This window comes from Macrobrachium nipponense, chromosome 9 (genome assembly GCF_015104395.2).
Source record: "Macrobrachium nipponense isolate FS-2020 chromosome 9, ASM1510439v2, whole genome shotgun sequence".
Classification (NCBI taxonomy): Eukaryota; Metazoa; Arthropoda; class Malacostraca; order Decapoda; family Palaemonidae; genus Macrobrachium; species Macrobrachium nipponense.
In genome coordinates this window covers 65,326,879-65,343,980 of record NC_061110.1, presented here as the reverse complement: position 1 = coordinate 65,343,980, position 17,102 = coordinate 65,326,879, and the positions used below count along the sequence as shown (strand labels likewise).

General features: G+C 35.1%; 1 protein-coding gene across 4 annotated transcripts in view; it reads left to right on the top strand.

Annotated features, from left to right (window-relative positions):
• The window catches only part of LOC135218436 (SPRY domain-containing SOCS box protein 3-like), a 222,151-nt gene that overhangs the window by 193,200 nt on the left and 11,849 nt on the right, over positions 1–17,102 (top strand). For 2 of the 4 annotated variants that reach the window (XM_064254748.1, XM_064254746.1), the window contains one exon: positions 5,136–6,996. The exons of 1 other annotated variant lie outside the window; for it this stretch is intronic. In XM_064254748.1, coding sequence (XP_064110818.1) covers positions 5,136–5,493 — 358 coding nt within the window. In that variant the 3' untranslated portion in view covers positions 5,494–6,996. Of the gene's footprint in view, positions 1–5,135; positions 6,997–13,374; positions 15,395–17,102 lie in introns of those variants that run through there. One more of the 4 variants, XM_064254750.1, reaches the window with a different exon arrangement.

The window sequence follows — 17,102 nt, the reverse complement described above, 5'->3', positions numbered from 1 at the left end:
AAAAACAACCCATGGTTGTAGCTTTTATCAGTTTTGAAATATTTTCATATAAATAACGATAAGTGCCAAAATTTCAACCTTCAGTCAACTTTGACTCTACCGAAATGGTCGAAAAACGCAATTGTAAGCTAAAACTCATATATTCTAGTAATATTCAATCATTTACCTTCATTTTACAACAAATTGGAAGTCTCTAGCACAATATTTTGATTTATGGTGAATTTATGAAAAAAAAACTTTTCCTCACGTCGGCGCAGTAATTTTCCGAAAAAATCAGACATTTTTTCGTCCGATTGTCGTAACTTTTGCACAGTTTTATATTAGCCGTTACATAAAGTTTTATATATGGAAGTGTGCGCAATTTCATGTAGAATACAACTAAAAACAACCCATGGTTGTAGCTTTTATCAGTTTTGAAATATTTTCATATAAATAACAATAAGTGCCAAAATTTCAACCTTTGGTCAACTTTGACTCTACTGAAATGGTCGAAAACCGCAATTGTAAGCTAAAACTCTTACATTCGTAATATACAATCATTTACCTTTATTTTGCAATAAATTGGAAGTCTCTAGCACAATATTTTGATTTATGGTGAATTTATGAAAAAAACTTTTTCCTAACATCCACGCTGTAACTCTTCCGAAAAAATCAGGAATTTTTTCGTCCAATTGTCGTAATGTTTGCACCATTTTAAATTAGCCGTTACATAAGGTTTTATGTATGAAAATGTGCGCAATTTCATGTAGAATATGATAAAAACAACCCATGGTTGTAGCTTTTATCAGTTTTGAAATATTTTCATATAAATCACGATAAATAGAAAAAATTTGACCTTCGGTCAACTTTAACTTGACCGAAATGGTCAAAAACTGCTATTGTAAGCTACAACACTTACAGTCTAGCAATATTCAATCAATTACCTTCATTTTGCATCAAACGGGAAGTCTCTAGTGCAATATTTCGATATATGGTGAATTTTTGAAAACAGCTTTTTTTACGTCCGCATGTTACGAATTCATGCATCATATTGTGATAATATTTTCTCTGTGTTACTTTGATCGTTTTACAATTTGTTATATACCAAAATCATTGCAATTTAGTGTACAATAAAACAAAAAATAATTAACTCATTAGCTTTAACCGTTTTGCTCACAGCGCGATTTGTATACAATTATATATGAAATTTTTTTTGGCGCTGTCATACATTCCAATATTTATATATGATAATGATATTTTTTTTCATTTCTGATGATTGCATACGAAACTTCAGGAAATGACAAAAAAAGGAGCCAAAAATAAACTCTTAATCTTGAAAATTAAGCGTGCTGTGATTATTTGGAAAAAAACTTTTTCCGCTTCAGTGCTCACTCGCGAACACTGCCACCATATGGGAGACACTTTCGGAAATACCGGCTCGGTGTTTAAGGGTTAATGGCCTCAAATTGTTCAAACAGGCATTGGTTCCCATTACTTTAACAACAGACAAAAAGATAAATTCCATTACATATACATACTATCCGCTGTTTTATCCCAGTCAGTAGGAGGGAAGGTCGTTCAAGGATTCTTCTCTCTGAGCCAAAACCTTGACAGGTGGATTGATTAAATATTATCTTCTGTGAAAATTACTTGCCCAACATTGCCATGCACCTACTGCAAAAACTGCACTTCATTTATCTAGCAATGCCCATATGTATGGAAGATATGGTTAGATTATATCCATACCAAGAGCCCAGTAAAAAATTCTAGGGAAACAATTTAAAAATTTCTTATCCCTTTTGAAGACAAGCGCCTTGAAATTACAACAATCATGGCATAGAAGGTAGCCATGACTCTTGAAGGGCTCCAATTATTTGGTTCCTGAACAAGGTGCTTAGACTTCAATCAGCCCCTCAATTCAGCAGATCTGATAAAATCACAACTCACAAGCAACAACAGGCAATCTTCTTGATTGCTTTAGTAACAGGAGTTCGTATTAGCAAACTGGGCTCTCTTAGATGGGGACAATACATTATGCAAACAGCTGACCATCAATTATTATTGACCTCTGGCCTGTCATTCCTGGCCAAGAATGAGACTCCTTTAACCCTCTTACGCCGACTGGACGTATTTTACGTCGACATTTTTTGTCTCCCGTGTGCCGACTGGACGTATTTTACGTCGACTTACAAAAGTTTATTTTAAAATTAGCGGAAAAATACTTATAGGCCTACCAGCCTAAAACTTTTGAATCACGCGCCTTGGGGGATGCTTGGAGTTCACGGATCAAGGTGTTGTTTTGTTTACAATCGTTACGCAGGCGCGCAAGCGCGAATTTCTTTCTTGCCGCACTAAAAAGTATCTGTGACACATCTCAGAAATTATTTCGTCACTTTGACATAATTTTTTTTACCATTTTAAATTAGCCATTACATGAAGTATTATATATGAAAATGTGCGCATTTTTATGTAGAATACAACAATAAAATACTCATGATTGTATCTTTTATCAGTTTTGAGATATTTTCATATAAATAATGATAATTGCCAAAATTTCAACCTTCGGTCAACTTTGACTCTACCGAAATGGTCAAAAAACGCAATTGTAAGCTAAAACTCTTATATTTTAGTAATATTCAATCATTTACCTTAATTTTGCAACTAATTGGAAGTCTCTAGCACAATATTTCGATTTATGGTGAATTTATGAAAAAACTTTTTCCTTACGTCCGCGCGTTAACTCTTCCGAAAAAAATCATACATGCGATTGTGGTAATGTTTGCACCATTTTAAAATTAGCCGTTATATAAAGTTTTATATATGGAAATGTGCGCAATTCATGCACAATACAACTAAAAACAACCCATGGTTGTAGCTTTTATCAGTTTTGAGATATTTTCATATAAATAACGATAATTGCCAAAATTTCAACCTTAGGTCAACTTTGACTCTACCGAAATGGTCGAAAAACGCAATTGTAAGCTAAAACGCTTATATACTAGTAATATTCAAGCATTTACCTTCATTTTGCAACAAATTGGAAGTCTCTAGCACAATATTTCGATTTTTGGTGAATTTATGAAAAAAAATAACATTTTCTTTACGTCCGCGCGGTAACTCTTCCGAAAAAATCATACGTGCGATTGTGGTAATGTTTGCACCATTTTAAATTAGCCGTTACATAAAGTTTTATATATGAAAATGTGCGCAATTTCATGTAGAATACAACTAAAAATAATTGAAGGTTGTAGCTTTTCTCATTTTTGAAATATTTGCATATAAATCACGATAAATAGAAAAAAAACCACGTTCGGTCAACTTTGACTCTACCGAAATGGTCGAAAAACGCAGTTGTAAGCTAAAACTCTTACAGTCTAGTAATATTGAGTCATTTGTCTTCATCTTGAAACAAATTCAAAGTCTCTAGCAAAATATTTAGATTTATGGGGAATTTAAAAAAAAATCTTTCCTTCCCTCCGCGCGCGGATTCTCCGCCACAAATCTCCGAAATGCGTACGTACCATTCTCGGAATATTTGCTCTGTTTCATATTAGGCATTTCATAGAGTTTTATATATGAAAATGTGCGCAATTTCGTGTAGAATAAAACGAAAAATATTTGAAGGTTGTAGCTTTTCTTATTTCCGAAATAATTGCATATAACAAATATATATAAAAAAAATTCGACATTCGGTCAACTTTAACTCGTCAGATATGGTCGAAAACTGCAATTGTAAGCTAATACTCTTACAAAATAGTAATATTCGATCATTTTCCTTCATTTTGAAAGAAATTGGAAGTCTTTAGGACAATATTTAGATTTATGGTGAATTTTTGAAAAAAATATTTGTTTACGTCCGCGCGTTACGAATTCATGCATTATTTTGTGATAATATTTTCTCTGTGTTGCTTTTATCGTTTTACAATGTGTTATATACAAAAATGATCGCAATTTAGTTTAAATTACAACGAAAAAAAAAAGTAACTTGTTACCTTTAACCGTTTTGCGCACAGCGCGATTTGAATACAATTATATATGAAATTTCGTTTTTGCGCTATCATATATCGCATTATTTATATATGATAATGATAATTTATTTCATTTCTGCTGGTTGCATACTAAACTTCAGCCAATGACAAAAAAAGGAGCCAAAAATGAACTCTTAATCTTGAAAACTAAGCGCGCTGTGATTTTTTGAAAAAAATATTTTTCCCACTTCCGCGCTCACTCTGAAACACCTCCGGCACACGGGAGACAATTTTTTTTTTACCGCTTCGGCGTAAGAGGGTTAATTAAAGGAGGAAATCTCCTCTTGTAGGCAAACTAGATTTAGTTCAACCACTCAAGGTTTACCTAGAGGTCAAGGAAAACATCCCAAAAAGTCTGTTTTTTCCTATACTCTAGCAGCACTATTGCAATGAGCTCGAAGAAATTTGACTACACTTTGTACCAGTAGGTGGCATGGGCAGTCTTAATCCATATGTGCTACAGCAGGAAACCATGGGTCTTCCTAACAGAGGGTATGCTAACTATCACTGGGGAAGGATTGACAATACTGCAACCATACACAGCACGCTTATATAAGTCACCACAGAACCGCACCCTAAAATATGTAAGTTTGCACTTAGTTTCTTGTTCTTGCTACCAAACCTAACGGTATTTGAAATAAAATGGGGCCTTAAAACTTGTGGCTTGACCCTGGACCAAAACTGTTTTTGGATAGTTGGGATTAAAATTTTAGAGCTTTTCATCATTTGTCAATTTCTTTGTAAAGCTCATTGAGGACGAGACAGTGACTACTCTATCAAAGAACAGGTTTTGATGTAGGAGAAAACCATTTTTGGTAGTCACTGTCAAGTCCTCAATACCCTCCCACTTCTCTGACAAAAGAACATGGGATTTTGGTGAGGAATCATTCTGCAATAGCCACCACTTCTTCTTCTTCTCGCTAGATTTGACGTAGGTAAACTGGGTTCAGCATTTGTTGAGAGTAAGAGAAAGTGGCCTCTTATCCTGAGTCCATTTATACTCTATCACATGTTATATGTTTATCATTACATCACAATACCCTGCCACAAGACCAGCTAATCAGCTCACTTAAGAAATTTTATGTAATAAATTGAACTGTCATTTGTTAATGCAAAATCTGTTTTCAGGTTGAATCTTCCTCCTGGTATGGCAAGAAGACTTGGAACATTGTATCCCACACTCATTTCAGAGTGTCCTTCATCACATAAGTCACATGAAAAACACCTTTGCCCAGTACCATATGCAGTGCCCAAAGTTCTGAAACTAGAAAATCCTATAAAGCTGCCATCATCTCGTCGTATAATGAAGCGCATTACCAAACCTCCCAAGTGTTGTTGTAAAGTTCATCCTTGCAGTCATGTTGATGTGTTTAATTTTACAAAAATGCGTTTTAAATGTGAGAGCAGTAGTGATGATGAAATTTTCCCAGAAATTACAAGGAAAAGAAAAAGGGAGTTAAAGAAGGTTGCAATAGCTAAATTGTAGATGTCAGTTTATTTATAGTACGTATTTATATTTTAAAGTTAATCGTCAGTACAAAAAATATGCTTACAGTTGAATGACGTGTTCACCATTCAAGATGACCAAATATTACATGAAAATCTTGATGTTAGAAGTAAAGTGGAATTTACCACAAGTTTGAATGTTGCCAGTTAGGTTGTATGAAATAAGCTTACAGTTGCATAGTTAAAATGCAAGTAAATTTATTTTAGCCCCAGTGTGTAAGATCTGTCCAAGAATATTCTACAATGACAGGAAATAGCATTCAGTACAGCCATACCTGGGTTAACAGATGCTTCCATTAACCCTTAAACGCCGACTGGACGTATTTTACGTCGACGTTTTTTGTCTCTCGGGTGCCGACTGGACGTATTTTACGTCGACATACAAAAGATTTTTTATAAATTCGCGGAAAAATACTTTTAGGCCTACCAGCTGAAAACTCTTGAATCACGCGCCTTGGGGGATGCTGGGAGTTCATGGATCAAGGTGTTGTTTTGTTTAAAATCGTTACGCAGGCGCGCAAGCGCGAATTTCTTTCTTGCCGCACTAAAAAGTATCTGTGACACATCTCGGAAATTATTTCGTCACTTTGACATAATTTTTTTTACCATTTTAAATTAGCCATTACATGAAGTATTATATATGAAAATGTGCGCATTTTTATGTAAAATACAACAAAAAAATACTCATGATTGTAGCTTTTATCGGTTTTGAGATATTTTCATATAAATAACGATAAGTGACAAAATTTCAACCTTCGGTCAACTTTGACTCTACCGAAATGGTCAAAAAACGCAATTGTAAGCTAAAACTCTTATATTTTAGTAATATTCAATCATTTACCTTAATTTTGCAACTGATTGGAAGTCTCTAGCACAATATTTCGATTTATGGTGAATTTATGAAAAAAATAACATTTTCTTTACGTCCGCGCGGTAACTCTTCCGAAAAAATCATACGTGCGATTGTGGTAATGTTTGCACCATTTTAAATTAGCCGTTACATAAAGTTTTATATATGAAAATGTGCGCAATTTCATGTATAATACAACAAAAAATAGTTGAAGGTTGTAGCTTTTCTCATTTTTGAAATATTTGCATATAAATCACGATAAATAGAAAAAAACCACGTTCGGTCAATTTTGACTACCGAAATGGTCGAAAACGCAATTGTAAGATAAAACTCTTACAGTCTAGTAATATTCAGTCATTTATATTCATTGTGAAACAAATTCTAAGTCTCTAGCACAATATTTAAATTTATGGTGAATTTAAAAAAAAAAAACTTTCCTTCCCTCCGCGCGCGGATTCTCCGCCACAAATCTCCGAAATGCGTAGTTCCCATTCTCGGAATATTTGCTCCGTTTCATGTTAGGCATTTCATAGAGTTTTATATATGAAAATGTGCGCAATTTCATGTAAAATAAAACGAAAAATATTTGAAAGTTGTAGCTTTTCTTATTTCCGAAATAATTGCATATAAAAAATATATATAAAAAAAATTCGACATTCGGTCAACTTTAACTCGTCAGATATGGTCGAAAACTGCATTTGTAAGCTAATATTCTTACAATATAGTAATATTCAATCATTTGTCTTCATTTTGAAAGAAATTGGAAGTCTCTAGGACAATATTTAGATTTATGGTGAATTTTTGAAAATAATATTTGTTTATGTCCGCGCGTTACGAATTCATGCATTATTTTGTGATAATATTGTTTTCTCTGTGTTCGCTTTTATCGTTTACAATGTGTTTATATACCAAAATGATCGCCATTTAGTGTACATTACAACGAAAATAAAAGTAACTTGTTACCTTTAACCGTGTTGCGCACAGCGCGATTTGAATACAATTATATATGAAATTTCGTTTTTGCGCTATCATATATCGCATTATTTATATATGATAATGATAATTTATTTCATTTCTGATGGTTGCATACTAAACTTCAGGAAATGACAAAAAAAGGAGCCAAACATGAACTCTTAATCTTGAAAACTAAGCGCGCTGTGATTTTTTGAAAAAAATATTTTTTCCGCTTCCGCGCTCACTCTGAAACGTCTCCGGCACACGGGAGACATTTTTTTTTTTACCTCTTCTGCGTTTAAGGGTTAACTGACGTTTCCATTTGGGAATGTTTAGTCCAATGAAAATCCACCTTGTTAATGGACTTCTGCTCAGCTTAAGGAGGGGAAAATGTGACCAGATATAACATGGTTGGGATTAGGCATGCCAAAACAAAGGGAAGGGTTCAGTCTATACAAGGGTCTCAGTGCACATCTCTGCTAAATTGTCATTTGTGTCTGTGTGTTTTTCCAATTCTTGTGTACTGTAATTGCACAGTACATACATATGTCATCATGGCCCCTAAGAATGCTAAAGGAGCCACCAGCACAGAGAGAAATAGAAAATTGAGAGATTCAAGAGAAATAATAAAAAGCAGGAAAGTGGTGTTTGTGTGGCAGATATGGCGAAGGAGTATGTATGGGGTGGCCAAACAAAGAAATTCTACAATTAATTCATTCCAAAATAGAGGTCTGAGACAATTGAAGAGACGGAGAAATTGTTGATGCTTTGGAAAAATGAAAAACAGTTAGCTGGTGAAAGTGTTTTTGAGGCCATCATTCATGAGAAGGCAAGACACATGCATGCTGATTTATTGAAAACCACCCCAGGAATGAGGGATGATAGAGGTAGCACCCAAAAGTTTAAGGCCAGTCATGGGTGGTTTGAGAAATTCAAGAAGAGGAGTGGCATACAATGTGGTTAGCATAGAAAGACTGACAGTTCTGACAAAGATGGTGTTAAGAAGTGTGTTAGAGTTCAAGCACTTTGTAAAGGCTGAAGGTTTTGTTTCTCAACAAATATTCAGTTGTGATAACAAAAGCTTGTTTCGGAAGAAAACGCCAATCTATATCACCAAAGAGAAGTCACTGCTAAGGCGCAAACCCATGAAGGACAGATTCACTCTTGCTCTATGGCAATGCAAGGGGAGATTTAAAACTGAAACCTTTGCTTGTCTACTGCTCAGAGAACCTGGGGATTTTTAGGAAAAATACATAATGTAATGAAAAATAAATGTGATATGGAGAGCTAATGGTAACCAGGCAAATGTTTTTATTGAATCGGTTAATAGTGTACTCAGAAGTGCTCCTGCTCATCCTCCAGGCTGAGGCCAAGTTGCCCCCAGCACAACTCCTCTAATCCAGCCCATGGGCCATCAGTCCATTTTAACCTTAAGGAAACTCTACAGAAAAGTAGTTTTACAGGTGCTTTAAAGTGACCTCTGACACAGAAGTAACTCTCAGAGGATTTTGGAAGAACCACTTCATTCTTCATTTCATGAGCCTCATAGACAAAGCATGACGGGAAGTCTTATACAAGACCTTGAACTCTAGAGGATACTGTGGCCAGATGTAGCAGAAAGGGAATTATAAGATTTTGAGGCTGAGCCTGTTTTGGTGGATATTGTGCCTTTGGGCAAGTAATGATGATGTGGAGTTGAGGAGCACAAAGCAGAGCTCACTACTGAAGAACTGTAGGACCTCCAGAAAAAGCAGCCACAGACAACGGCTAGGGAAATTGTCTTAAGAGGAAGAGGAGGGAAAGATGTCCCCATTTCATTACAGAAATGTGTGCAAACTGAGGAAAATGCAGTTTACTTTTAAAATATCACCCTGAAAAAGCTGCAGCAAACCAAACATAAACCTGCTAATCAACAATGCTTTCTCTCACTTTAGGAACATTTTAAAATGCAGGCAACAACACCCATCATTGGATAGGTTTTTACCGAATCTCAAGAAGAAAACAGTGTAAAGAGACAGAAAAGAGAAACAACTTCAGAAGCATGGATGCCTGCTATTTTTATGAAAGGAACTCCTCTTTCAAGCTAAAATCTTTTCTCCTCATCACCTACTACATACACCATTGATTCTTAAATTATGGTAAAGTGAGGAAATGTGCTTTTATTTCATATATTAGTTATTTTTATCATTTCTGCTTTCTGTGCTCATTAGATATGTGAGGACCAGAGAGTAAGACAGGTAGCTAGGTACTGATAATTTATTACAGATGAGCTGGGTTGACATAGACGGGTGCAGACGGAAATGTAGTGTCCATCGCGCACGCATGAACAAACAAACAAAAATGGACAGGGCCCCCGCTTTGAATGTGTTTTTACACAGACAAAAATACATGAATAATTTGTATTACATAGAGGGAACAGATTCCCGACACATATACATCAAAAGAAAGGGCATAAAATGCTCTACAGAATGGGTAAAGGAATAATGCGGCTTGATGATGAGATGCAATAAAAATATAAATACTCCCCCCCCCTCACAAGACAATGATTATGGAATAATGATTGGATGAAAAATATCTTGGAGGCAGGAGGCGACCCTGTGTCCTTGGGACACTTGTTTCGGGGCGTTATTGAATGCTGAATCCTTCGGCATTGCTGGGTGACAAGATGCCTCCCCTGGCAGTTGCCTGGGGGTTCTACTGTTGACTGCAGGCAACCAAGACTGTGGAGGGAGCTGTTTTGCGTGAGGTGGCGGCGTAAGACAGGCTGTGGGGACCCCCCCAGGTGCGGTGGCAGCGTAGGTTGGGCTGAGGAAGTCCCCAGCGTGGCAACGGCATCCAGTGGGCAGAGCGGAACCACAGGTGAGGCAGTGGCGTCAGCAGGTTGAGGAAACCCACAGGTAGTCGCGTCGGCAGGCAGAGGTGCGGCAGCAGGGTCAGTGGGCCGAAAGAGGACTACAGGCGATGGTTTCAGAAAGGTGAGATGGTCCACAGGTGTGGCAGCGACATCGGACAGGCCGAACGAGCCCCAGGAGCAACGGCGGCGTCGGGGGGTTTAAGGAGGCCCACAGCAGTGACATCGGATGGACGTTCCCTGGCCGCCACCTAATTTTGTTGGCTGACCAGCACCCAGCTACCCATCCTAAAAAAAAAAAACGCTTAAACACGCTGGGAAGCTGTGCCGTGATGGTGTTGGTGTCGTCCTCAGAATGGAGCTTTCAGAGACCTAAACTGTGGTGCCGTATTGAGTCCGCTAAAGGTTCTCTGAAGGTGAGCGGCTGTAATTAGTCCGTTAAAGGCTGTCACCGACTCCAGGAGGTCACCAGTTGTCAGGACCAGAGAGTAAGACAGGTAGCTGGGTTATACTGATAATTTATTACAGACGAATTGGGTTGACATAGAAGGGTGCGGATGGAAACATAGTGTCTATCACTCACACACGAACAAACATAAACAAAAAGAGACAGGGCCCCTGCTGTGAATGTGTTTCTTCATAGACAAAAATACATAAATAATATTACATAGAGGAACGGATTCCCGACATATATACATCAAAAGAAAGGGCATAAAATGCTCTACAGAATGGGTAAAGGAACAACATGGCTTGATGATTATATGCAATAAAAATGTAGAAAAGCTTTGTCCTTACAGATATTAGTTGAAATGGTTTTTTTTTAAAGTCTGGATTGGATTAATCTAATTCTTATTATTGACATACCTCGTTAATGGGCTGAAACTGTTCCGGAAGGGTGTCCTCTAACTGACAGAATTTTCCCAATAAGAAATAAGTACTAATGGGAATTAGATTCTGTTCCAGTCTTCCAAAGTTACATCAGCTAAAATCCTTTTAACTGTAGTTAGGCACAGAAATTTTGTTACAGCTTTGTTAGGGTGATATTTTCAAGCTGTAGCTGTTGCTCTTCCCTCTGAATGTCCTGCAGTTCTTATTCTTGTGAATATCAACACTTGCCTGTTAAGCCCATGGACTTACCCAGAGATACAATATCCTTTACAACAGGCTCAGACTTGCTGGCATCTCTGGGGTATGATGACTTCCATACAGTACAATTAATATGCAGTACAGTAGTACCTCAGACTTTGAACTTAATCCGTTCCAGAAGGCTGCTCAAAATACAATTTGTTCCAAATATGAAACATTCATTCCAGCCAACCCAAAAAGTCCCCCTTTTCACATTTTTTTGTATTATTAATGTGTTCAGAAGTTAAATTAGGAGAGTAAAGTAATAACACACTACATTATATGAAGTAAAATTTTGTTTAATTTTGTTTCCGTGGTGAAAATGGCGCACGGCTGGCTGAGGGATGGAGAGATCAGAGACAAGAACCCTTTGAGAAAACAAAAATGGTTGCAGTAGGTTAGGTTAGGTTAACAAAATCAATTCATTTGTATTTTACAAGGACAATCGAAGGAATTGATAGTGTGTGTGTCTGACTATGTCTGAGAGAGAGAGAGTAATCAGCGTATATGACTATTGTTGTGTTTACACTTGGATCTTAAGTGCACAAAAGAGATTAACTTACTGTTGGCAAACGGCAGAATTTAAAATAAACATGAGGATTTTCCAAACAAACAAGTTATAAGTAGAGAATGCAAGAAAAGGAAACAAGAGATTAAATAACTTTTCACAAGGAAGTCGTTTAAACATACAATTGTAGTCATGCAGAAGCTGTGTTTATTATGAAGCTGAGTTACTTTTAAAATAGTAGAAAATTGTAAAAAGCAACTGTCATTAGATAGGTATTTTACTGTAACAAAAAGAAACAATTTGGGCAAATCAAGTGTAAGTGAAAGGAAAGGAACGGGCAAATAATCATCCGAGCCCAGTTGGTTAGTCAGTAGGAAGCAGAACCATGTCTTCCTTCTCTATCGTCTTACTCAGCGCACCAAACACTGCCTCAAGTGAGACTTTTTATCATTATTATTTTTTTTATTACATTGTAATTGCTTATGCTAAATTTTATTGTGAAAGGCTTTGTTCTTTCATTTACTATTTTATTAAATGTGATTAAACTAAACCGTCTCACTCGGCGCACCAAACTCTGGCTCAATTTAGATTTTTTTAATTGTTTCTGTATTGCATTTGATTGTTTTCATATTTTATCATGTTAAATTTATTGTGAAATTCCCTTTTTTATGTTAATTGTTATCTTTACTCAAAAGAATCCAAAATAGTAAACATATAAAATATTCAATAAATATGAAAACCCAAACTTACCCTAATTTGGTTCGCATATTACCAGGTTCACGAACAGATTTTTCAAGGATTCTTTTCTGTTCAATAAATCGAGAAATTGCGTTGTGTTTAAATATACGTCTTAAATTACCATATTTTGTGATCGTATCAACCCATTATTTGACCAGGAATAGATATACTTATTACTAACCTTTAAAACATTGTGTAATTTCCTATACCACGATCCGAAGAATAGCCTTATTCATTTACAAATGCCTGTCAGTAACAATATCTATCGTGCATGCATGCCCTTCAATATTATCACCTAAAACACTTATAAATTCTTAGACTTAGCTGTAATACATGATGATATTATTTCTCTGAAGTTGTGTTGATTCCTTTACCCCCCTCGCATGTTGAGCTACCGTAAGGCGACGTTGACCTTCACACTTAAACAACTAAACCGGTACTGCCGGACTCTTGACTCAAATCAGTCGGAGACGATTGACGATCCACGCACGCGCGACCCGCACTCACTAACGACAATACTTAACTACTTGTTAAAGATTACTTAGAGTTAAACCACCATTTAACGTATTTAACCCTTCAAAACACTTAATATAAAGAAATATTATACTATAACTAACAATTCCACACAACTTACATATAATAATCTACGCATCTTGCACTGCATAATGTTTACAATATTTCTCTTACAAACTAAAGATAAATGATTGTTTACTGGTCTTTATAAATACACTATCGTGATTCCATCTCGAGTCACGATAATTGTTATTGCTTTTACATATATACAATAATATTTTAACTCCTTCTCTCCTCAACATATCAACGTTCCATCGTTCAGTCTCAAGTCGGCTGCGTGTGATGTCACCATGGTATCGTGCAGTCTTGTACATCTTTTATGCTAAATTTTATATTGAAATGCTTTATTTTTCTTATTTTGTCAAATATGGTTATGATTTAACTAGGTATATATTTTAAATGAAAAAACACTAATAGTTTTTCTTGTAGGATGCGGTAGGCTGTCAAATATGTACATGTATAAACAGGATAATAATCAAGTATAATAAACAAGATAATTGGTCAGTTTGAAGTGCGATTATTTGTTTTAGAAATGATACAAAATATTATCTAAAATTTTGTCCGAAAATGGAGTCTTCGACATAAGAAACATTCAACAAACAAGGTACCACTTACTAATATCGTATGTAATAACAAAAAACATGCTGTTTAGCAGATGTGCACTGAGTGTGACTCATTTGTAGATTAAAACCTTCCTTTTGCTTGAGCTGAGAACTGCATGCTTAATCCCATACCAGTTCTAGCTGCTCATCTTTGTCCATCCTAAAACTAAATTGTCCATTAAGCAAAACATCTGTTAACCGAAATATGAATGTATTTCTTATGGGAAAAATTTGCTTAGTTTAGGACAGATAGCTGAAAGGAAAACTTTCTGGAGCAGATTAAATCTTTTATAAGACGTATAAGTTTTTTTAGAAAAATAGAAATTAGATATTGTGATATGGGACTGTTAGAGACCTCCTTACGAGATAGTTACCAGTTTATTTTTAACTATTCAAATGATTTCTTAATGTAAAATTATAATTGTCAAAAATGTATTTAATGTGACATAGTCTTGCCAGTGGTATTTTTTGGAAGTACCAATAAGTGTACTGAAAAATTGAGTTTCCCCATTTCATAAAATGTACATATTTTTGATGAAGTAAGCAAAATCACATGCAAAATTTAAGTACCTGGGTACATATATAATTCACTTGGAGAAAATTGGGGTCAAATAAACCATTTAATTTAAATCACATTTGTTGCATTCTTAAGATTTGTATATATTCACTGTTAAGCTGTGGAATGATGAAGACCAATCTAGTCATTTAGAATTTTTTGTGCTTTCAAATCTGTTTGTAGTAGTATACCTATTTTAATACATAGTGATGTAGCTAACTGATTTGTTTGGTTAACCAAGAGTCCAGCATGACTCCAACTTTTAGCATTGTATTACAGATGACTGTGAACAATCTTGAAAATACTTATTCTACATAAGGAAAAACATAAATTAAAAAGTATTTCCAGGAAACTTGCCTTACAGTTCTTAGGGCTAAAATAGACTGAAAACTGCATATTGTGCATTGTGTGTATTGATGCAAATGATCAGTGGAGTATTTGAAGGTCAGTGTGTAGACAAGAGGTTAGACTAATTTTTGTAGGTTGTGTTAGTCAGCCCAAACAGCAATCTATTAAATTGTCTATAACTTCGCACAAAAATGAGAAGGATATTTTTTTAACACAACAACCAGACACAAGAAAATGACACGCTGTCAGCAGCAGCAGCAACCTGCCTATTACTGCTTTTGCTTGCAACACTAGGCAGGCTGCTGCTTTTAACAGAGTATTGTTTTGTAGCATTGGGCTTAATACTACTCAGTTTGCTAAGAGTTTTATCTTGGCTATTACTGAAATGTGGAATAGATAGCTTAGTGCAGTTTTGAAGATCTTCTGACCTCCAAATATCTAAGCAAGAAGCATTTCATTCCAACTGTCTCCCCTGAATTTTAGGTGCATTGGTTTTTATATTCTATTCCATCATGTAAGTTTATTTATTTATTGATACTATTTATTTATCACCTTTTCCTATAGCCTGTCTCTTTCTACATGCTGATTTCCCATTAGCCCTCTTTGGTTTATAATCTGTGTCCATAAGGGTTTTCAGCTGAAGATTTAAAAAAGTGAAAATATTTTTTAATAAGAATAAGTGAGTATACAAACAACAACAAATTGTTTCCAATTCTAAAAGATTATCAGCAAAGATCATGTTTATTGAAATGTTAAATTAAATATTTTGAGAAACAGGCTTGGTTTTACTTTGTATCCCAAAACAGTGTTGTTAAATAAGTTAGATTTTTTTTAATAACCTTGCTTTCTGTTAGTAGAGAATTTGTAGTTTGTTATGTAAAGCCTCATTGCTTAAAATTAGCCCTATTTGTGCTCAAAAAGTAATTAGCTTTTTGTGCATGCAAAATCAAATCACTTGTGTCTTAATTAAATGTAAAACATGGAACTCAGCATGGGCAGATCCCATGATGTTTGTACCATTGCAATGAGATGACTAGACAGAGCTGGATTTGTTTCCAAACGTGTTGAGGGGCTAATAATTTAATAAGAAATTATGTAAATTCTGGCTTTTCTGTCCAAAGCAAAACAGCAAATTACTGCTTTGTTTTTTGCTTGGGATTAGTGAACAGTTGTTATAAGATTAGTTTGTTGATTATTGTAAAATTGTTTACATTTGCTTTTGTGTTTTCTTGTTTACTTTTTGCTTTTGTATTTTCAAAGTACATTTTCTTTGACAGGATTGGGTTTAGAAAACCATGTGAATCTCTAAATATATATGTTCAAATCCTTTATATGTAATACTGTTGTGTAATACAGGGTATTTGCATATGTAAACATACTTAAACATATCCTGTATATAGTATGGATCTTAAATTATTCCTGGATTTCTTATAATTTGTGAAAGGATATACGTAAATATTTGTTATAAGTACTGTTGTTTTTAAGGAACAATGCCATGCAAAATTCTGTGCATATATATATAATATATATATATAATATATCTATATATAATATATATATATATAGATTATATTATATATATAATAAAATATATATATATATATATATGTTAAAGAAGATCAAGGGCAGGAACACGAAGAGATTCACATTATCCTTTAATCCTACGTTTCGTGACAACATCGCCACATCTTCAGGGATTTTTCTACAAAATAAAGTATAAAATGTTAACATAAAATAAGAGCTGATCACAAGATCCAATAGTTGAAATTAAAAAACAGTTTAATGGTAAAAATTACAACTCTCATACTTAAATTACATGCACATTGATTAAAACAGACCAGAAATACCAAACAACTTACAAATGACGAGAAGAATATTTAAAAATTAAAACTAAATTACACAAAGACAAAACAAAAAAGTAATAAAAACAAAAATATCATAAAAAGGAAAAAGTCATATATTCACAAAACCACAGCCAAAAACAGCTCAACACCCAACCAACCTTTCAGCATCAAAGATAAAAACACACTAAAAGTAAACAACTTCAAGAGGCACAAGGAATGACAGAATAATTAGGCTAAAAACAATGGGACAGCAGAGGAATGGTTGTTTAAAGTTGGAAACTCGTAGTTGATGTTCAGTGTTTCCAAAATCAACAGTTCGTTGGGTTCCCTTGTTTGGCCAATAATTTTAAAATCATCGTAATTGACTGTAGCTTTACATTTTAAAAGTATGCTTCCTTATATAAGATGTTTCAGGGTTAGATAATTTACACCCAGTTCTGTAACTAACGCCCCGATGGGAATCGGCCCTGACCCTGAGAAGACGCCGGGTAGATCCAACATATTTTCCCAGATTACATCTGGGGGACAAGTGTATTCATAAACGACACCCGACGTCATCAAAGGGCAGAGCCGATCTTTAAACATGAAGAGCGAGCCAATGGTCTTGGGATTTTTAGGTATAAGTTTTAGATTTACGGCT